The 21963-nt window shown below is 36.0% G+C and overlaps 2 protein-coding genes across 2 annotated transcripts; one reads left to right on the top strand and one right to left on the bottom strand.

Moving 5' to 3' along the window:
• The first annotated feature begins 1054 nt into the window (after nt 1–1054).
• Nucleotides 1055–5828, top strand: rrh (retinal pigment epithelium-derived rhodopsin homolog). The gene is made up of 7 exons (XM_084392241.1): nt 1055–1385; nt 2902–3092; nt 3467–3566; nt 3696–3849; nt 4013–4181; nt 5150–5328; nt 5410–5828. The coding sequence occupies exons 1-7, from the start codon at nt 1259–1261 to the stop codon at nt 5513–5515; spliced, it is 1026 nt and encodes a 341-aa protein (XP_084248367.1). The 5' UTR covers nt 1055–1258; the 3' UTR covers nt 5516–5828.
• Nucleotides 5829–21178, bottom strand: enpep (glutamyl aminopeptidase). The gene is made up of 20 exons (XM_084392240.1): nt 20391–21178; nt 17906–18047; nt 15667–15798; nt 15424–15544; nt 14259–14413; nt 13073–13186; nt 12825–12959; nt 12672–12737; nt 12522–12587; nt 12115–12275; nt 11444–11523; nt 11204–11340; nt 10405–10460; nt 10071–10221; nt 9805–9878; nt 8321–8425; nt 8053–8226; nt 6597–6737; nt 6422–6503; nt 5829–6298 (listed from the first exon to the last, which is right to left on the bottom strand). Exons 1-20 carry the CDS (start codon nt 21014–21016, stop codon nt 6155–6157), a joined length of 2862 nt encoding a protein of 953 aa, XP_084248366.1. The 5' UTR covers nt 21017–21178; the 3' UTR covers nt 5829–6154.
• Between the last annotated feature and the right edge of the window lie 785 nt (nt 21179–21963).

Below are 21963 nucleotides of genomic sequence, written 5' to 3'. Positions count from 1 at the left end.
CTAAGTAAAAGTGTATAGTCATTTACCCCCATCCCCCCCCCCCCCATTTCAGTCCACATTTAATATAACCTAGCTATCTGTTTATTTGTTTCTTTATTATGCACACACTAATGTGTAAAAGCACTTTAGAAAAAAAAAACTGATATATATATATATATATATATATATATATATATATATATATATATATATATATATATATATATATAAAAATATTGCCTTTACATGTAAATCATTTGGCCTTGGATTTTGTTTCAAAATGAATAAAATTCTATTCTCTTAATATGAATGTAAAAAAGAAACTTCCATCATGGTGTGACTTACAGGTCTTATGTGGAATGTTTGCCGAGAAATACTTTTCTTAAAAATAAAGGTTCTTTAATGGCATCAATGGCTCCATGAATAACCTTTAACACCCACAGAACCTTTCCATTAGACAAAAAACAGGGTTGTATAGATAGCCTAATTAAAATGTCCTGCACACTAAGAAAAATGGTTCTATCAAGACCTTTTCATTAAAAGATTCTTTAGGGAACCCATAAGGTTACGGCATTGCTGTGGGAACACACACACACACACACACACACACACACACACACACACACACACACACACACACACACACACACACACACACACACACACACACACACACACACACACACACACTATATATATATAGGCTATATAAGTGTGTTATAACAATGATGCTTTGCAAACTTGTGATAGGCCACTCAAGGTCCACTTCATCTTAAACAAACTGTTTAATCCAAAAGTGATGTAATAACATTCTTGAAATAACAAAAATGCTGCTACTGAAGATGCTTTTTACTTATTTGCACTTATCTGCATTTGCACATTGTCCTTGTTTGAACTACTGAATTGTGCTTATCAATTTATTGCTGCACTTTTGTTGTTTTAATGGTGAATTATTCGAATGACTTGTACTCCACATTCCAATAAAGCTTTTCTATTGCATAGAATGAAAAGCTTTCATGTGCGGATTAGTACTGAAACAACGGTTTCTTCAGTCCTCACAAACCAAGCAGAAAACATAATTAGAGAACATAATCCAGGCCAATGCTTTTCCAGCCCTTCATTCCCTCAATCACCCCATAACTTTCTACATCCCATAAGCAAACACAAGTTTTATGATTTCTTTCTAGGTAGGACGGAGGAGTCTGGACTGCATGGTTTTGTTTAAACAGATGTGAATGTTAGACAGATCTGAAACCTGAGTGGTGTATATATAACCTATATGATTATGTGTGACAAAGAGATGGCATCTGGATTTCTGAACGCTTCTGCTGAGAACGTTTATGGTGAAAAGAGCGCTTTCTCACAAACAGAACACAATATTGTCGCAGCATACCTCATCACAGCAGGTAAATAGCAGTAGTTGTGTGTATTCCTTTTGTATTTGATGTTAGCAATTAGCTATAAATTAACTGAAACTTTTAAATAACTAATTTAATAATTATCAAGTTCATGATTTAATAGCCAATTTTTTTTTAATTGGGATATCTTCTCATTAAGTAAGAGTTTAGTAAGCCAAATGCCAAGAATTGCCTTTGGGGCCTAAACAGGAAACATACTCAGAACTTTGTTTAACTGGTAAGGTTCTCTTAAAAATATTAACAAATAATTTAATAGAACATTTGTTCAAAGTTATCTGGTGTTTAATAATGTTCTTAAAATGTTAACATAAAAATGTTAATTAGGCCTACACCAATCATGGAACTTTTAACTTTTTTTTAACATTTTAGTTCGACGGTTCTCTCAAAATTATGAACAAACGTTAACGTTAATAGATATTTTGTTTAAAGTTCTCTGGTCTTCAGTGTTCTCAAAATGAAAACATTGCACACAGAACACAAAAACGTTAGGCTACTTTACGTAACGTAGGCTATACATTGATACGTAATGTATTTTAGCCTACGTTTTAGATGGACAGTTATGAAAAAACATTATTCTAGTAGACTAGCCTAACGAAGAACATTCGTTCAAAGATATCTGGTCTTTATAATAATGTTCTCAGTCAAGTTTTTTATACATTGGTCATGGGATGTTTTTCAGAAATGTTTAAGTCGGACGGTCGTCTAATGTTTTTTTTAAATGTCACTGCGTTTTTTTTTTTTAAACGTTCGTTCAGAGAACAATCAAAAGTAACGTTGCCAAAAATTATTTCCAAATTTAATAGAAATGTTCCCTTAACTCTCGTAAAACCAAGAAAGATTTTTTTTTTTTTTTAAACGTAGCCTACATTTTAAACATTCAGAAAATAACGTTTTCATAATTTAATGGGAACCTTAGCTTAGAATATATTTTCGTTAGCTGGGTAGGCTTAAATTCAGGACAATGTTTTTAAGCATTCCTTGAAACAGACATTTACAGATTCAGCCAGGCGTGTGAGGTAACCAGCTGGGGTGTGTATAAAATGGGGAACTGAAAACGGGAAATGTTTAGAATGGACATGAGTCATGACATATGTGTGAAACAGAGTCTTTGTGTCCACAGATGTCCTAAAGGGATAGTTCATCCAAAAATGAACAATTTTGTCATCATTTACTCTCCTTCAATTTGTTGCAAACCTGTATGAGAAACCTGAACAGGTTTCTGTTCCAAACCTGTAAGAAGATATTTTATAGAATGGTGGTAATCGGTATCCTTTGACTTCCATAGTACAAAAAAAAAAACACTATGGAAGTCAATGGTTACCGTCAACTGTTGATTACCAACATTCTTCAAAATATAATCTTTTGTGTTCAACAGAAGAAAGAAACTCATACAGGTTTGGAACAACACGATGGTGAGTAAATGATGACAATATTTAAATTTCTGGGTAAATTATCCTTTTAACTTCCTGCTCTCCCTGTCTGTGTCTTTTTCTATCTCTATCAGGAGTGGTCAGTCTGACTAGTAACATTGTGGTGCTGCTGATGTTTGTGAAGTTCAGAGAGTTGCGTACTGCCACAAATGCTATCATCATTAATCTGGCTTTCACTGACATTGGCGTAGCCGGCATTGGTTACCCCATGTCAGCAGCCTCAGACTTGCACGGGAGCTGGAAATTTGGCTACATGGGCTGCCAGGTTGTGCACCTCCTACTTTTTCAACAAACACAGTCATTCTGATTGTATAATTAAGCAAAATTGTAAATATAGTCATAGCTAAGTAGCATTGTTAGGGGACAATGATGAGTAAGAGTATCCTATAAAGCACGCATGTTCTTAGTTTTGCAACCTGAACTAACCTTGCATTATATTTATAATATTTTAACAAAATTGTTTCACTACTTTTTTCTTCCGAAGACATAACAATAAAAGATAATGCCAACAAGTGCTAGATATTGAAAATATTTGAAACACATTTTCATTAAAACATAAAATCTCATTATTTTTTGCTTAATTCCACTAGAACACACTTTCTTGCATAACAATAACAAAACTTGTTGCCTCTGTTACAGATCTACGCTGCCCTGAATATATTCTTCGGAATGGCCAGTATTGGGCTGCTCACTGTGGTTGCCATTGACCGATACCTTACCATATGTCGATCTGATGTAGGTATGAATCTGTCCAAACAACTGCCTGAATGAAATATGAACCACTAAGGACTGTCATTGACTTAGTGGAGGGTCAATGTCACTTTGTGCCAAATGCTGTAGGATATCTATTAATGTGTGTTTGTTACAGGACAGAAGCTGTCAACATTGTCATACACACTTCTAATTGTGGCTGCTTGGCTGAATGCTGTGTTTTGGTCAGCCATGCCCATCGTTGGTTGGGCAGGATATGCCCCTGACCCCACAGGAGCCACCTGCACCATCAACTGGAGAAACAATGACGCGTGAGTGAAGATTGATATTATAGGCCGGGCCATAGATACCCATTTTATTCCTTTACTAATCTTTTATCAGTTTTACCACTCTGTAAAGCTTTTTTTCCTTTAGACTGTGAATCTTAAAAGTGGAGAGGGGATTACAAGTGGGACTAATCCTGTTTGCTTTTAGATCTTTTGTGTCCTACACAATGACTGTGATAATTGTCAACTTCATCATTCCACTGTCGGTCATGTTCTACTGCTACTACAACGTCACGGTTACTGTGAAGAGGTTCAAAGTTAGTAACTGCCTAGACAGCGTCGACATGGATTGGTCTGACCAAATGGACGTGACCAAGGCAAGCAAAAATATTTTGTTTATTTTTGCCAAAAAAATCCCATTCACGTGAGGGTAAATGTAACCATTAACTATCAAAAATCAGTTTAAGTAATTGAAATAAAGCTGCATTTTTTTTTAATTAATTAAATGAAAATGAGAAATTTTGTCTTGGCAACTTAAAATAAAAAAGGTTTAGACTAAAACTGAAATAATTATAAGGTAAAGCTAAATAGAAATATTTTATAAAAACAAAATTACTAAACGCAAACTGAAATTAAAATGAAAACTGAGGGGATGTTTACACAAGATTATTTTCAACTAAAAATGAAAAACTTTTAATGCGTTTTGGCTGTTCATTTACAAAACGGCATTTTGGGAGCTTTAAAACGGCAAACTTTTGAAAATTAGTTTTTTAAAACGATACCGTTATCGTCTCTGTGTAAACTACAAAAAATGTGAATTTGTGAAAACGGTGACGTCATGTGCATGCAGTGAAATCGCCAACTACTGGCCTGGCATGCAGTACATCATTGTCTTGTAACATATAACAAAAAAAAACTTCAACGTTATCAAAACGATCAATGTGTACACGATCCACAAAAATGACTAAAAACGCTGTATTATGCTGCCAGACCAGTAGTTGGCGATGTCACTTTGTAAAGAAAAACTACGCGCCTAGAGAACGGAATGCGCATGACGTCACCGTTTTCACAAATTCGTGTTTTTGAAGTTTACAGAGACGATAAAGGTATGGGTTTCAAAAACGTGCACTTTGAAACACGTTTACGAAAGTTTGCGTTTTCAGGCCCCCAAAAACACGAAATTTTTTTTTTTTTTTTTTTTTGTTGTTGAAAATGGTGTTGTGTAAACGGCCCCCTAATCAAAATATAAATACAATAGGCTAATAGTTTATATAAATACTGCTTGACTGGTTTTGTGTGCCCTCTGGTTTTCGTTAACTTGAATGCTTAATTCTTTTTTTTATAGATGTCCGTTATAATGATAGTGATGTTCCTGGCTGCCTGGTCTCCATATTCGATTGTGTGTTTGTGGGCATCATTTGGTGACCCCAAAAAGATTCCAGCTGCAATGGCCATAATTGCCCCACTCTTCGCCAAGTCCTCCACCTTTTACAATCCTTGCATCTATGTCATCACCAACAAAAAGTAAGGCCTCCTTGTCCCATCTTTGTTGTCACTTTCTTTCCTTTTCTTTCCTTACTAATAAGTTGCATTTGTTGACTGCAGGTTCAGGAGAGCCATCATTGGAATGTTACGATGTCAGACACGACAGCGAATGAATATTACCAACCAGCTTCCAATGACAGTGTCTTCTGTGCCACTCAACCCTTAAATGAAAACCCTTAAGAGAAAATCTGATATTTAAACATTCATAAACCATCAGCGCTGGACGCTTTCTGTCTGCTCCACTGTTTTAACACCACTAGAGCACGATTACTTTGCAGTCTCAGACGAATGTAACGTGTTCTCATACCATGAATATGGTTTCTGCAACTGGCATTGCCTTCTTTTAACCTTGCTATTCAGTATCTAATCTCGATGCTTGTTACATGTCTGCTGCAAATCTTGTGAAATTGCTGTTCTTGATACTGCATGTACTCAAAATGTTCTCATTTGAATAAAAACAATTACACAATGATTTGTTTAAAAGATTTCTATAATTTTTCTATTTTCTTTATAAAATGTGTCAAATTTAAGCATTATTTATGACATTTATTTCACATTTACACATTTTACAGATAATGAATTTGATGTGTACTGCAATCATTAAATAAAGAACAGTGCCTAAGGATTTGTAATGCCTTAGAAAATACTTTTTAAAAACTGTCATGGCAACAGAATCCAAGGCTATTTTGTCAGAAGAGTGTTTTCAATTATGGCTCTTAGCTAAAGATTAATTTTCAAGCTGCCCTGAGCAATTCACTGACAAATTTAGTGGGGGGAGGGAAAAACTGTTCTGACGCTGGACCCTTCAGACATTGTTCTCCAGCCAGACCCGGATCTCCTCCCGATTCCGTCGCATCCATTCAATATTGTTCTTCACAGTCTCTAATGCCTGCTTCCTGGGCATCTCACCTGCTCCTGCATTTGGGTTCAGGGCAAAAAAGTGCTCCATCTAAAAGGAAACCAATTTGTGACAATCAAACACTGAGGCATTTTGCACAAAAGTGCATTAAAATCCAAAATCTACTAAGTAGTAAGCTAGTATTCCATTCCAAACACAGCCTTTGTGTCTCACCTTCCATAGCAGCAGCTCGCTGTTGTATGTACTAGTAATTCTGGAGGGCAGACGGCCCAAGTTCCTGTCATTGATAGTATATCTAAAACAGACATGAGATCACATAGAACATTGTTATTTTCAATAAGAAGAATACTGATTTTCCCTGTTCCTTTCAACTGTTAGATGAACTAACCTGTTCACTAGGTAATCCCAGTTGAGCGTCATCCATTCCCAGGCCATAGTTTTGCCATTTGTGTTGCGTGAGACGTATTGCACTAGACTAAAAAGATCTTGACTTCTCACAATGGTTTCATCTTTAGCGGCTTCAAGTAACCTGTTACAAAAGAAAGACATTTGAACAAATTATTTATTGAGTGCTAGTTTACTATTACAAAGGTCCTGTTTACACCTGGTTTTAAGATCGGATCAAAAGAAACGAGGGAGACACATTCCCGTTTATTCTCGTCTCTTTTGTCCAATTTCAACCACTTTTGTTCTGATTTTTTCAAGTGGAGGGTCTATGGGTGGGTAAATGTATGGGCTTTTTCAGATCATTCGATCCGATAGCCACAAGACCACGCCGAACGCTGTGAGTGCATGTTAGAAATCAAGAATGGTGAGAGAACATTGTGCTTGGTACATTTGTTTCATCAAACCAAACTTGGGTCTTCAGCCGACAAAGTTTAAAAGCCTTCTGACTAGCGCGCTTGCCATGTTGTTTTCGCGTTTGATCAGTAGGCGGAGAGTAATGTCTTTTGTGTTTTTTTAAACACATTCGACCACATGAGCGTCTACTCTACACAACAAAAGCAGTCTGGTCGAATGTGTTTTCGACTATCTCTGAAAGTGGTCGAAAGTGGACAAGCTCAAAATGTTATAGACCCCGTTTACACCTGTATTTAGCGTCGTGCACTTCAGCACTTGTGATCCGATTGACCAAAACGCATCTTAAAACCAGGGTTTTTTTTTGTGTGCAATTAGGCTATGAGTTAGTCAACTGTAGGTGAAAGAATCTGAAGCAGTATCAGTATTTTTTCAGAGAACAATGAATTATCAAAAAAGAATTCTATGCGTCGTTATTGATTGGATTCTGAGATGTGGGCGTTGCACTCAAAAATAAATGTGAGTTGGAGTTGATTGTGCAGTGTTTAAGTGGACTAAGTGATTGGAAAAGTTCATCATTCGTCACCAGAGAGAAGTCTTTCATTTTCATAGGATGAGTTACGGTTAAGATTAGGATTTGGTTTAGGGTTAGTTACTTGTAATTATGTATAATTTACTGTTATTACTAAAGTAAATACATGTAGTAAAGTGTAACTACGTCACCTTAAAATCAGTGGTTCCCAATTCCAGTCCTCGTGACCCACTGCTCTGCACATTTTGTATGTCTCTCTTATCTGACACACTCAGTTCAGTTCATGGAGTCTCTCCTAATGAGCTGATGATCTGGTTCAGGTGTGTTAAATAAGGGAGACATACAAAATGTGCAGAGCAGTGGGTCACGAGGACTGGAATTGGGAACCACTGCCTTAAAATAAATTGTTACCCAAAACAATTTTTTTTTAAATAAAGCATGTATTTGTAAGAATCACTCACAGTAAAATCATTTCATGTCGACTTTAATTCTGCACTGGGAAGAGGGACATTACCTATGAAGGAGAGTGACATTTTCTACAGAAGCCAGGCCGTAGAGCAGCTTGTCCTTCTCCTGGGCGAGAGAGGCAGAGAGATACTTCTGGAACATGATTTCCCAGCTCCGTTCTGAGTTTGATTTCTTCATTCCGTATCGGTACACCAACAACCGTAAGTTGACAGCCACACTGCTGCTCCCCAATCAGAGAAAGAGCCTCTTTGATACACTGACTCTGAGTGGACCACTATACATCCTGTGAGGTATTTATGTATGAATGTGATTACCTAATTGTTCCATCAATCCATTTATTGAAAATGTCAGAGGCTTGGTTGAGAGCTTCCGAGTCATTCATCTGACATGCAAGGCCTAAAACTGTCTCCCTCAGCAGCCTGGGAACGGAAAAAAGAAATTCAGAGGGCGTTTATACGACACCATTTTCAACTAAAAATGGAACACTTTTTATGTGTTTTGGCCGTTCATTTACAAGACAACAGTGTTTTGGGGGCCTGAAAATGCAAACCTTTGAAAACGGGGTTCAAAGTGCAAGTTTTTTAAAACGATACCATTATCGTTTCTGTGTAAACTACAAAAACACACATTTGTGTGTATTTTGTGTTCAGTCTAAATAGGCATGCGCAAGTACTTGACAACCAAAACAACAAAGTGACATCGCCAACTACTGGCCTGGCATGCATAATACAGTGTTTTAGTTGCGGATTTGTGGGTACAGGGACCGTTTTAAGAACGTTGTCGTCTGCAAAGTTTTTCACAAATGCAAAAGAAAAAAAAGATATGTTTTTTTTAGTCCATCGTTGTCATGTAAATGTACACAAGGTTTGTTGAGATTTTTACATTTTTTTATATTTTTTGAATTTTAAAATATAATTTTTGAATAATTAAACCTGAAAATAAACCGTTTTAAGATTATAATAATATCAAAACAAAAAAGTTAAATGAAGGAAAAATATTTAAAGTCAGCATGAAACTAAAGTTGAGGTAGTCTTTTCTTCCCTATTGTGACATTTCTGAGTGAAACGGCTTCTCGAACAAGACAAAATGTTGGACAGGACTTAATTTTGTCAATCAGGAATTGATTCGTTATCGTTTGCTATTGCTGTTATCTCATTTGAGTCACAGGTTGTTCCGGCCTCATGCCAGTAAACACATCATCAGAAGATGTCGCTGCAAGAGGGAGGGGAAGTTATTTTGATTAATGATAACAAGGGCACATGAATTTAAAAAAAAATATGATCCGCAGCTGTAATAAATCTTTTATAATGAAAACTGCAATATTACATGAAGAAAATAAGAAATGTCCATTTTGAATTCATGGTGACTTTAAGATTCTGAATTTCAGTAATCAAAAAAGAAAATGTTAACTTTTTGTTATAGATCATCAGATGTTCTTTAGAACAAAACATGTGGAGCAATGCTGCTGTCATTAAAGCAAAAGGAGGATGAAACAAACACTAAGTCTAAGGCATTACATTTTTAAAACTTTTTCATCAAATTGTTATGAAAAATGTATTAAATTAGAAAAGCATGCAAAATAAAAGAATTTCCACTGTATATGTGCGTACGTACACACACACACGGATACTATTCAGTGCGTGTGTGTGAACACATGTGCTGAATAGTATGCATGCATACAGTATATGCAGCATTTAACTCTAAGGTTTACAAGACTGATAAATCCAAGAATGTGTCCTTGGCTTGGCCTGTGCTATAGGAGAGGTTTTATAGTTACTTCTGCCAAAAAAATTCTCACCGCTCTGTTTGGGTCCCCTCATCATTCCACCCAAGCTCTCTGGATATCTTCTGCACATGGCCACGGAAGAGTTGCTAAACACGATTTCAAACAGAGCATATGAAAAACTGAAGATTTAAAATAGTAACTTCTTGCAAACATTTATATAAAGAATATCAGCTATAAATCTCCCTCTTGGAATAAGACCAGATTTGAACATTTTACATGTTTTTTACACAAGGACTTTTGCCATGCTCTGGAAGGTAGTGAAGACTTTGGAATCCAACCTGGAATTTGCGGTACAGCACTTCGTCATCGGCCAGCATGTCTCTGACATAGGAGATAGAAGTAGATACTCGATCCCACACAATATACTCAGTTTCATTGGCCAGATATCTTGTTAAGTTGAAGGCATTTCCATAATTGACTATATCTGCCCTGGTAATGAGAAACAAAAGGCAGCACTTTTAAGCATGACTTCATCATTCTTACTTTATAACCTCCACTATAACCATAAAAAGCTGTGCTATGTAAAATCATCTCAAATTCAGTTTTTTTTACTGTCAGCAAGTCGAGATTGAAAGCGTTCTGCAGTTGGAACATGTTTTTTTACGAACTCACCGTCCAAATGCAAATACATCATCAATGTAGCTGCTTCGATCAGTTGCATCATACACCTAAAAAAAAAAAAAAAAAAAAAAAAAGATAAGCTAAGCATCAGTGAGTTCAGCATGAGTTTTTATATTTTATGACACGTCTCTCTGCAGAACATCTTTGCTCTGATTGGCCAATAGCAATATCACTCCGTCGTCCGTGGTAACGCTGTCATCTGGCGCTACTTTCCTGTCGCGGTCCGCGGACAATCTCAAGTATTGTCTGTAAGTATAAATTACCTCAGGCGACTTAAAGGTGCTTTATAAAATAATTTATTTCACTGTAACATCGTTACAGTGTCTGTCTTGTTGCTAGGATAATTGTTTTGTACGTTATAGGGGACTACTTTTTTCTTAGCGTAAGCTAAATGGACCCTTTTCACAGACTGTGATGCGTGGTTTAACGTTTTTTTTTTTGTGTGTATTCTTTTTTTAAATGTATACATTAATAACACTATACTTTGTATTATATTACCTATAAAAAATAAAAAAAAACTTAAAAAAAAAACTAGGATGAGGGCGTTTCTCACTCAGCGGCTCTATGGAAGTAGTGACAATAGACATCTTTCTCTCTTCTGACTGCCGTTATCGATCTTTGAAAGTTGTGAAAACACTATTGTGGTGTTTTTATTTTGCTATTTGAGCAAATTGGAACACAAAAATATATATTTCATTTGGTCTCATACTTCAGCTTCTGAGAAACTCAGAAATGTGAAAAAAGGTAACGTTATATTAAAGAGAAAGAAATATTAATGATAATAGGCTACCTTATAATCTGTGAAAAGTTGCTCAGCAATAGTGCTCCACACACTGTCGTGGTGATTTACTCGATAAAAGCCCATGTGGTCTTTGTTGACTTTGATAAGATCATCGGTTGCAGGGGCGTATCCTTCAATGACTTTCTCTATATAAACACAGGCCATAAATTAATTACACAGCAGAATACCTCAATTAAAATAACTTATTTCTCAGTGTCAAAAACAGTCTAAGCATATTATATTGTTAACCTGTTTGTGTTTGGTCAAATATGAAAGAGTTTTCTTTGGAGTTGAGTGTGCTCCATTTCACAGGAATGGTCCATTTGTATCTGTGGGACAAGAGATCATTGTGAACTAATGAACTTTTCAGTGTGCCAAATGAGAGAAGAAGAATCAGAGGTGAGTTCAGTTACACATCTGTGTTCCTGTGAAGAATAATGATAATTATTATTTGTGAACATGTTGTATTTTATTGGGGACAGATGAGATAAGGACGTATGTACAGAATAGAGCAGTGCTTTTCAATTCATGGGTTGTGAGTGACTGTAAAATGAGTTGTAAGTCTGTTCTGATTGTGGACAGTAAGAATAAACCAATCATATAATTAAGAATTCGAAAGGCAAAATACATGGCCTTATTAGCTTTTAAAAGGTAGGACAAAAATGCTTTCCATGTCTTTTGTTGTTGACGTCAAAGGCTGTGCATTTGTTTAACAGTATTTTGGTGCAAATTCATCTGTCACTTGGCAGTATGGTGAACACAATATTTGATAGTGTATGCATTTTCCTAATCTTTCCACTGCCATGTTACTTTTGCAAATTGTTGGGCCTATGTGGTTCATGGTAATATTACTGAATTCCAGTGTTTGATTCCACAGACATTTTTGGTGTAGAGGGATGTGGGAATATCATCAGGCTCACCCCAGGGGAGTGGTGGGTTGGCTGGGGTCAGCATTGGGGTCCAGGAGGAACCTGTTCTGGGTGAGTTTCGCTTCAGTGTCTGTGATGGTCAGATTCAGAACAGGATAACCCATCTGCTTGGTCCATGTGTCCATAATGTTTGCCACAGGTAAGCCACTCTCCTAAAGTATGACCCAAGATATATATAATAGGCATAGATCTAAATAGTGTGCAGACAAAAATGTATTAAAAAACATTAATTTATTCAAACAAATTAATGAGAGTTAGTTACTCATAGTTAGTAGAATTTGAAAGTGGACTTTCGAAATAAAGTGTAACCCATATTTTTCCCTAAATGTGTCACGGCATGTGGTTGCTTATAATATAAGCATTAAAACGGCAAGGTATGACCAATAAAAGCTATTTACATCTTCCATGGCTTTCCAAAAGTCTGCAGTCTTAGCATTCTGGAAGGGGAAGTTTTTCAGATATTGCTGTGGTAAAAAAAGAAAGAGGTTTTATTTAAGATAAAAGTGTGGAGTCATTGGAAAATGTATGTAAAAAGTGAGGCGCCTTACTCGACATCCATCCCTAAATTTGTCACGGCCGAGCAAGTCCTCCAGCATACGTAAAATAGAAGCGCCCTAAAGCAGAATGAGATTAGAGCGACCAATTCATAGCAAAAAGAGTTAATAGAGCAACATCGCTAGGTTAGGCATCACTGAATATACCTTGTTATATGAGATGGCATCGAACACGGATGTGATCTCAGCAGGGCTGGACACATCCACAATAATAGGATGGGAAGAGAGAAGAGCATCATCGACCATGACAGGAAATACATCATTGATAAGCATGATGTCGCGCTGGGAACACAGAGGATGAATTTGGCATAAACATGGCCTCAATGTGATCGGATGGTTTCAGAGAGATGTTGCCTATTTAGGAATACATTTGAATGATTCAGACATGTGCTCACCATTCCCCAGTCAGTCTCGGCTTGTTCCACTCCCACATACTCAAAAAAGCTGGCAAAGCCCTCGTTCAGCCACAAGTCGTCCCACCAGTCCATAGTCACAATATTTCCAAACCACTGCAGATTAAAGACAAAACCAGGGCCGGTTTCATAAACTGCTTAGACTAGTCTAAAAAGTTAGTCATCTATTTTTTTTCTTCAAGACTGGTCCTAACTTTTTAGTTAGTCAGTTACATAAAATGGTAGTTTGATCTAATTTGAATAGGAAAATGAAGACTGATTGCCTCTTGTCGAACTGTTAGTTGGTCAAACTATACTGTAACTCTTAAGACACAGTATTAACAGTGGCTAAGATTATGCAACTGGCCACAGTTCCTTAAATGGTAGACCCTAAATACCTTGTGCTTATTCAGCCCTATATTGTTTCTGTAACCATGCCTTTAAAAAAATGTGTTTATTCAAAGTTAAAAAGAAATTGGACATATTTCAAGGATTCAATACTCAAACTATGCAACCAAAGTCAGCAGCAACATAATGAAAGCTCAACAAAAAGACTTAAAGTGAATGTCTTTACAAGGAAATAAGTTACAAATTATCTAAATTACATCATGATTTTATACCATCTATAAAAGGTTTCTACAGTTCTATTTTAATATGACATTTTTAGCACATTACTGTGTAACTTCGGATAGTTTTTGGATTCTGCTTCCAACAACCTTGGACCTGGCCATAAAAAGATAATCTTATCAATGTGACTGCAGTCATCATCCTAAAAAACATCACTGCGTTTTATGTTTCTGAGAGGGTGTAATATTTAACTGTGTGATAGTAATCTTTACGATAATCATATTTTTCTCTGTCAGTCTTGTTACTGTAAAATCGTCCTGATAAATTCAGCCTCTTTGATGGAAAATGCAGTTACAGGAAGCAGTAAAATGAGATGCAGGCTCAGTACAGGGTGTTCTGCCAAGGCCTGTTCTGAAGTGTGACTGATGAAGTATATGCTATTGTCCTCGCTCTGCGCAGTGTCCTGGACAGAGCACCTGTAGTGTGCTTTAAAGCACTGCTTGCTTTGAATGATATTAAAGCTGCAGTCTGAATCTGATACATGATGCTAGGTTAACTAGCTTCCCAACTCGTAATCTTTCAGTGATTACCATTAGACCAGATATGTGATAGGGTTAGTGACCTGGTGAACAAGCTCATGCGCAATGACACTGGCCACTCGCTGTTTGTTGATTGAAGAGGACTCCTTCTCATCGAACAGCAGGTTGGTTTCTCTATAAGTAATCAACCCCCAGTTCTCCATCGCTCCTGTTCCAAAGTCTGGGATTGCTATCTTATCTGCAGCAGAAACGGAACACATCATATATTCCTTTGTCACAATAATTATAGCATACTGTAGATAAATACATGATATAAATCAGCTGATAAGATAAAATACTATATAAATAATGACTTTTGATAAGATAAGTTTGTACAGCTGTTTCAAATCGTATAAGGGTAAATGACAAAAAAGTGTTCAAAGATATTTTTTATAAAATGTTCATTTTAAAAAGTATATAAAAAAAGAAAGAAATGTATATATACTGTATATTTTTTATGATTTAAAATGAACATTTAAAAATGTACTCTATGTATTCATTTTTTTTTACATATGATTTTGAAAACAAAATAAAAATGATTCCCTTTTCAAGAAAAGCTTAAATTCAATGAAAAGTAATAATATTTTCCTTACACCTGGCAAGTAAGAAGATACACTTGTACACTTATTAATACTTTCAGAAATATTTTAAAATATATATTAAATGTAATGTTAAAACCTTTTTCCAAACAAATATCATTGATTAATTCATAAATATCATAAATGTAACATTTTGGGGGAGTTGCACCACATGACATTTTACAACCTGAATAAGAGTCAAATTGACAGTAGGCCTACATAATTTTTTTTTTTTTGTGTGTGTGTTGGTCACACTACATGACTTACAAATATTATTAAGTAATAAATCTGTTATATTGAAATATTTCTGTTTAGACAATCATAATATGAAATATTTCTGTTTAGACAATCATAAAAAATAATGTCCACTTACAGTAATTACTTAAATTACAGTAATTTAATTGATTTTTTCCCCCTTCATTGTGATATTGGGGCAGTTTAAAATATATAAATGTAAGTTCAGAAATTAAAAACAGGCTAATCATGAAACAGTTGTATTCAAGCTATTATATGAATTGGTTTTATGAGTCATTGCCCCATAAAATAAAAATGATAAGTAATAATTAATGATGATGATGATCCCACTAATATGATAAAGTTAAAAATTGTGAAAATGTATTTGCTTATTTACCAAGTTTCTCTATAGAATAGTCCATGTCAAAATACTCCTCAAAGTAATCGAATATGATCTTAGTGACATTTGCAGCATAATCAGTGGTTGAGATCTGCAAAGGCTGAGCATAGATCCTCAACTGTCAGGAGGAGAGAAAGAGATGAATAATGAAAATCCACAGAGGTTTCAGTGTTCCGACTGTTAGGAAATATTCAGTAAATCCTGGTTTAGAAGAACAAACAGCGAAAGAAAATTTCTTACTGGTATTCCTCTTTTCGATGTTCGCTCCACATAGCTGAACTTGTGCACCGCAAAACATACCAGATAGGTGCTCATCTTTACAGATTTTTTAAATGAGGTTGTTGTCTTTTCATCTGACACTTTCTCTTTGTTCTGTGAAAGAGAGCCAAAAGATGTGTTTAAAAGGAATATTAACATCTAATATACAGTTGTGGTCAGAATTATTGGCACCCCTGGTAAATATGATCAAAGAGGGCTGTAGAAATAAATATGCATTGTTTATCCTTTTGATCTTTAATAATAAAAATAAAAAAATAGCACAAATCTAACATTTCATTGAAGTAAAATAAATGAAAGTGTGTGGTTGGGGTTATTAATATTAATGTGAATATGAATATTTCCATTAATATTAATATATTTTTAAGCACACCAGGGTGACGGTGACTAGGAATATGAAATTGTCTAGCTATGACTTCTTGTTTCACAGGAGTATAAATATGAGGAAACACAAAGGCCAAATTCCCTTAATCATCCGTCACACTTTTTTGTAACATTTCGGGGGAGTTGCACCACATGACATTTTACAACCTGAAAAAAAGTCAAATTGCCAGTACATAATTTCATTTTTTTCCTGTGTGTTGGTCACACCACATGACATGAGTAAAACCAAAGAATATAGTTCTGATGTGCAGCAAAAAATTATTGAGCTTCACAAAATAGAAAGTGGCTGTAAGAAAATAGCTAAAGCATTGAAAATTCCCATTTCCACCACCAGGGCAATAATTAAGAAGTTCCAATCAACTGAAGATGTTACGAATCTGCCTGGAATAGGATGTGTGTCTATATCGTGCTAATGCACGGTGAGGAGGAAAGTTTGAGTGGCCAAAGACTCTACAAGGATCACAGATGAAGAATTGCAGAGATAAGTTGAGTCTTGGGGTCAGAATGCCTAAAAAAACTAAACAAAAAAACAGCAAACAACCCCTACATCACCACATGTTGTTTGGGAGGGTTTCGAGAAAAATCATCCTTCCTCATCCAAAAACAAACTTCAGCATATTCAGTTATCAGATATGACTGGAACTTTGAAAAGGGACTGGATTCTATGAATTTGAATTTGAATTTATTTTTTTTATTTGATCAGGGACAATGCACAAACAACATTAGTCTAAAAAAGAAGAGATGTCATGTGCCAGGTTATAGCAAAAAAATGCTAATTTCCACCTGCAGTCCCTGGACAGGTTGATATTATACTTACAAAAATTCATAAAATATATACAGAATAATACATAGAAGCATTACTTCACTCACATCATAAAAACACTATGCACTTAAGAAATCTATCACTCTATCACTATGGTCAGATGAAACTAAAAAAAGAGCTTTTATTGAAGCAAACACACTAGATGGGTTTGGTGCAAACAGGGATAAAAAGTACTCCATGCCCATGGTTAAATATACCGCTGGATATTTAATGTTGTGGCCTATTGTTTTGGTCCTGGACATCTTGTTCAGAGACATGGTATCATGGATTCTAGCAAATACCAACTGATAAAAAAATCAAAACCTGATGGCCTCTGCTAGAAATCTTATAATGGGCCATGGTTGGATCTTCCATCAGGACAACGGTCCAAAACACACATCAAAATCAACACAAAAATTTGTCACTGAGTACAAAATGAAGCTTCTGCCATGACCATCCCAGTCTCCTGACCTAAACCCTATAGAAAATGAGTGGGGTGAACTGAAGAGGAGAAGCACCAACATGGATCTGGGAATCTGAAGGATCTGGAGAGATTCTGTATGGAGGAATGCTCTCTGATCTCTTGTCAGGTGTTCTCCAAACTCATCAGTCATTATAGGAGAAAACTCAGAGCTGTTGTTTTGGCAAAAGGAGGTTGCAAAAAGTATTTAATAAAAGGGTGCCAATAATTATTGGAGAAAAGCATTTATTTCAAAATGTGATTTAAATTCTTTTACTTCAATGAAAGGTTAGATTTTTGCTAATTGTTTTTATATATATATATATATTTTATGAAAGATCGAAAGGATAAACAATGGAGATTAATTTTTACAGCCATCTTTGATAATATTTACCAGGGGTGATAATAATAATAAATCTGATCAGATTTTCATTTACCAAAACCATAAAGACCACACACTTGCACATAACACACTAGCAGATTGATGGTACAATTCTTGGTTTAAAAGTTCAAGTTCTACAAACTGTTTTTAAGACTCAAGCAGCAGGGGAATATACCTCCACAGGCATGTTGGACAGCGCTTCATATGCACTGTCATGGGTGATGGAGATTGTGTAGGTGGCCTTTTTGTTGGGCTCATCAAAACATGGAAAAGATTTACGAGCGTCTGTGGGTTCATGGTCTGTTGCAGCGATTTTCCTATAAAAGATCAGAGCGGGGTTCATAAAAATCAAAATATGGGTTTACGTTTACCCCATTAACCACGTGGGGAAAGTCCAACCACATTTTCATTAACATTTAATCAAGTTTGATTATGGCTTTAAACTCGCTGCCTATTTGTGCAACAAACAAAATAGTTTTTGGTGGCCTCTGGAGTTTTGCCCTTGCAAATGCTATAAACAAAATAAAAAGTGATTAAAATTTACGTTGATAAACATACTAAATTCCTGTAAAGTGTGATTTTTAGTTCTTCGACATTATAGATAATAAAGACTTGTTTGTTGATCATATGATATGATAGATGATCATGTGATCACCCATGATACATGTAGCATGACTTGCTATCTCATAACATATTAGGAATGGCATTCCTATTGTAAGCTTGTTTAACAGTTAGTAATTCTCAGATTTGAAAAAAAAAAAAACAGAACAGTGCAGTAATAGTGCTAAAAGCTATATTGCTTCATGATTAAATAAGCTTTAGCAGATGTAGATATCTCATTCTTGGCACCTTTCTGCTTTTGTTCCAAGAAATGAGGGTTCAGTTCAGTTAAAATTTCACACCATTTCCAAATCAGATCAAATACTGTGACACTACTTACAGCTTGGCAATACTCAAGCACGTGTTTCATTGTTAAATAACATTGTAATCTCTTTGGGATTTTCCATTTTTTATATCTCCCTTAGCGACTATAATTCAATTCTCTTTGAAGCAGAGGTCTCAGACCTTCTTATCCAAACTGTTGGCTAAATTCAGACATTCAGTCCTGTCTAGTGTTATCTGTTCCCTGTTTACTAATCAGAGGAGCTGAGATGTGCAGTGAGAAAAATTTAGATAAATAAGTTGCCATGTAATTTCTGGATATGTTGTAATTTGCATGATTGGGATCTCACTGTTGGAGGCAAGCAGTAAATCCCAGAAAGTAGGACAAGGGTGACAACAGTGCTGATAAAAAAATGTTTCCCATTTGGTGTTGCCTGATGGCCCTGAAATGGTCATAATTGACAGATGAGGAACTTCAACATCCTTATCGAAGCGCCTGGTTACTATAGTAACTATTACAGCCATATAAAAAATGATCCATAATAAAATTTCATCACGTTAAACTCTGTACCGAGTTGTAAAGTACTTGAAGAAATGTATTTTATATACTATACGCAAATATTGTTTTGTTGAATTTGTACATTACTCGAGTACTGAAACTGAAAAATTGTACTATATTGAAAATATATATATACTTTTTACTCTTTATAATTTCATTTAGACCTCCAAAATGCACTTTTTGCAGGCCCTCACAACATAAATCTGTCCTCATTTTGTCCATTTCACTGAGCTTACAAGTCAATAAATTAGGCTCCAAACTGATATGAAATCCATTTCAGTATAAACTGTATTTGGAAACAACATTGGTCATTCAGCCTCAAGAAGAAAAATCTCTATACTATAGCATAGTATTATACCTAAAGAAATGTGGATGAACGTGACTCACTGATCAGTCTATAAATAACTACTGATCAAACGTTTTTTATTGTTGCTGGTTCTTTTGGAAATAAATTGTCACTTTTGATCAATTTAATGCCTCCATGTTCAATAACAGTGTTAAAGGGATATTTCACCCAAAAATGTACGCACCATCAAGTTGTTTCAAACCTTTATTAATTTCTTCTGCTGAACACAAAAGAAGATATTTTGAAGAATGTCAGTAACCAAACAGTTGGTGGGACCCATTGACTTCCATAGTATCTTCAAAATATCTTCTTTTGTGTTCAGCAGAAGAAAAAAAATTCATACAGGTTTGGAACAAATTGAGTAAATTATGACAGAATTTTCATTTTTCGGTGAACCATACCTCTAAAGACATTTATATTGTTACAAAATATTAGCATATTAGAATGATAAAAGAAGGATAATGTGACACTAAAGATTGGAGTAATGATGCTGAAAATTCAGCTTTACGATCACATGAATAAATTCAATTTTAAACTACATTAAAATAGAAAACATTTGTTTTAAATTCCAATAATATTTCACAATATTACTGTTTTACAGTATTTTTTAATGCAACCTTGGTGAGCATAAGAGGCTTCTTTCAAACACAATAAAAAAGAAACTTTTGAACAGTAGTGTAAACATATTAAACATGTAAACTATTTCACTTTCAATAATGTTTGATTTTATAATCATGAAATTGTGACAGCATACTTTCAAGTACTTTATACTTTTATAACTTTTCATACCTCTGACCTGTGCATAATGACTTATTACACCACAATTTTTTTTTTTTTTTTATACATTTCTACAATAGATGTTTTGATGCTTACCTGGTAACTCCATTCTCCTGATATGTGGTCCTGTAGAAACCAACCAGAGAGCCATTGAGCCAGCCCTGGAAGTGAAGAGTGAGGACGTAGTGCTCGCCTGTACCAGTGACACTCAGCTGCTCGGCCACCTCTACCACCACATACTCCTGCGGCTTATACTCAAAGCATTCCTTCACCCTGACAGAGGTCAAGCCGGACGGGCCACTGCGCTGTAAAGTGGGCACCGCGGTGACAAATGTCTCTCGGATGTGGAGCCACAGATGCTGACTGGGCTTCGTCAGGGTCAGATGGATGGACACGCTCCCGGTGTAGGTATCCGTTTCGAGGTCGGGCTCCAGATGCAGATCGTAATGGAACGGTACCATGTAGTCAGGTAAGCGGAAATTGTTCCATCCGCCGTTTGTGTTGTCGGATGGTTTGCAGGGACCCCGGTTATCTGGGGGTGTTGTAGGTGATGGTGTTGGAGTTGGTTTGGTTTCATCTTCGGATGAGGAGGTCTTCTGGCTTAAACCAACTCCGAGCCCCACGGCAACACCTGTCACAATGACGGCGGCGCAGATGATAGCGGCATGCTTCCCACGGATAAAATACCGTTTTTCCTTCTTTTCGAACTCCAGACTTTCCATGGCAAGCCGTCAAACACGGACACAAGTGTCAGAATGTGTACAAACACTCAAAGTCAGAACACTCACTCCCTGTGAACCAACACACACACACACACACACTGTCCTTGCACTTCCTTTTGCCTCCAAAGAGAGGAAACAGCTGTGTCTGATTCCCAAATGTGTGGACATACGCAGTCTCACACTCAATCATGCAGGGCAGCCTGTGGGAGGCTCAGAGGTTAAATCAGGAGTTAAGTTTCACCGCCCTCCAAAAAATTGCTCTGATGTCTGTAATGTCACAGCCACGCGGTTGTCAATGCGTTTACACAGGGAAGTGATTGTCCTCACACTATATCTCACGCTGATAATGGAAATACATAGGGGAAAAGGGCTGAATTTGTACCGCCCTTCAGTTAAACATAAATCAAAATATGTTAATCAGCAGTCAAAAAGGAATGATCACAAACAAGCGTCTGAGAGAGAAAAAGTGGGGGAGGGAGGCATAGGAAAGCAGAGTAACATGGAAAGAGTTATTATGAGGAGAGGAAGGGGCTTAAGGGAGAGAACTGGGGAATGTTACGAAGCTGACACGGTTTTAAGTGACTGAACAAATAATATACAGGATCCAAAATGTAAATTATGAACAAATTTGTTAGACATTAAAGTCTACAGCAGGTAGATGTGGTCCTTTATTCACTCCATCATACAATCAAAACGGACAAATGTGATCAGAAACCTGAAATAGGGGAATCTAAAAACAATCACTCCATGTTAGTGACTGTACACAAAACCCCCATATGTAAAGTTTAGATCACATGCATGTTTTCTTCCTGAATGTAGTTTTATTGGTTCATATATTTGAACACAATTGATTATATATACATATTTGGATTAAAAATCTCAGGTGAACATTTAAACACATATTTGAGCCCAAACTTTTTACAACGAAGGGCCAATAAATAAGACTT

This window comes from Rutilus rutilus, assembly GCF_951802725.1.
Source record: "Rutilus rutilus genome assembly, chromosome: 20".
Taxonomy (NCBI): domain Eukaryota; kingdom Metazoa; phylum Chordata; class Actinopteri; order Cypriniformes; family Leuciscidae; genus Rutilus; species Rutilus rutilus.
Note: the sequence above shows the minus strand (reverse complement) of the source record. Positions and strands in the feature narration are given on the sequence as shown.

Bases quoted from the DNA above. Each gene is read 5' to 3' on its own strand.
- enpep (XM_084392240.1), bottom strand. From the start codon at position 21,016: ATGGAAAGTCTGGAGTTCGAAAAGAAGGAAAAACGGTATTTTATCCGT. The intron at 15,545-15,666 runs GTAAGAAATTTT...TCCTCCTGACAG, and splicing joins CATCGAAAAGAGGAATACCA to TTGAGGATCTATGCTCAGCC. The intron at 14,414-15,423 runs GTAAATAAGCAA...TTTCTGCTGCAG, and splicing joins CTATTCTATAGAGAAACTTG to ATAAGATAGCAATCCCAGAC.
- rrh (XM_084392241.1), top strand. From the start codon at position 1,259: ATGATTATGTGTGACAAAGAGATGGCATCTGGATTTCTGAACGCTTCT. The intron at 3,850-4,012 runs GTGAGTGAAGAT...GTTTGCTTTTAG, and splicing joins AACTGGAGAAACAATGACGC to ATCTTTTGTGTCCTACACAA. The intron at 5,329-5,409 runs GTAAGGCCTCCT...TGTTGACTGCAG, and splicing joins TATGTCATCACCAACAAAAA to GTTCAGGAGAGCCATCATTG.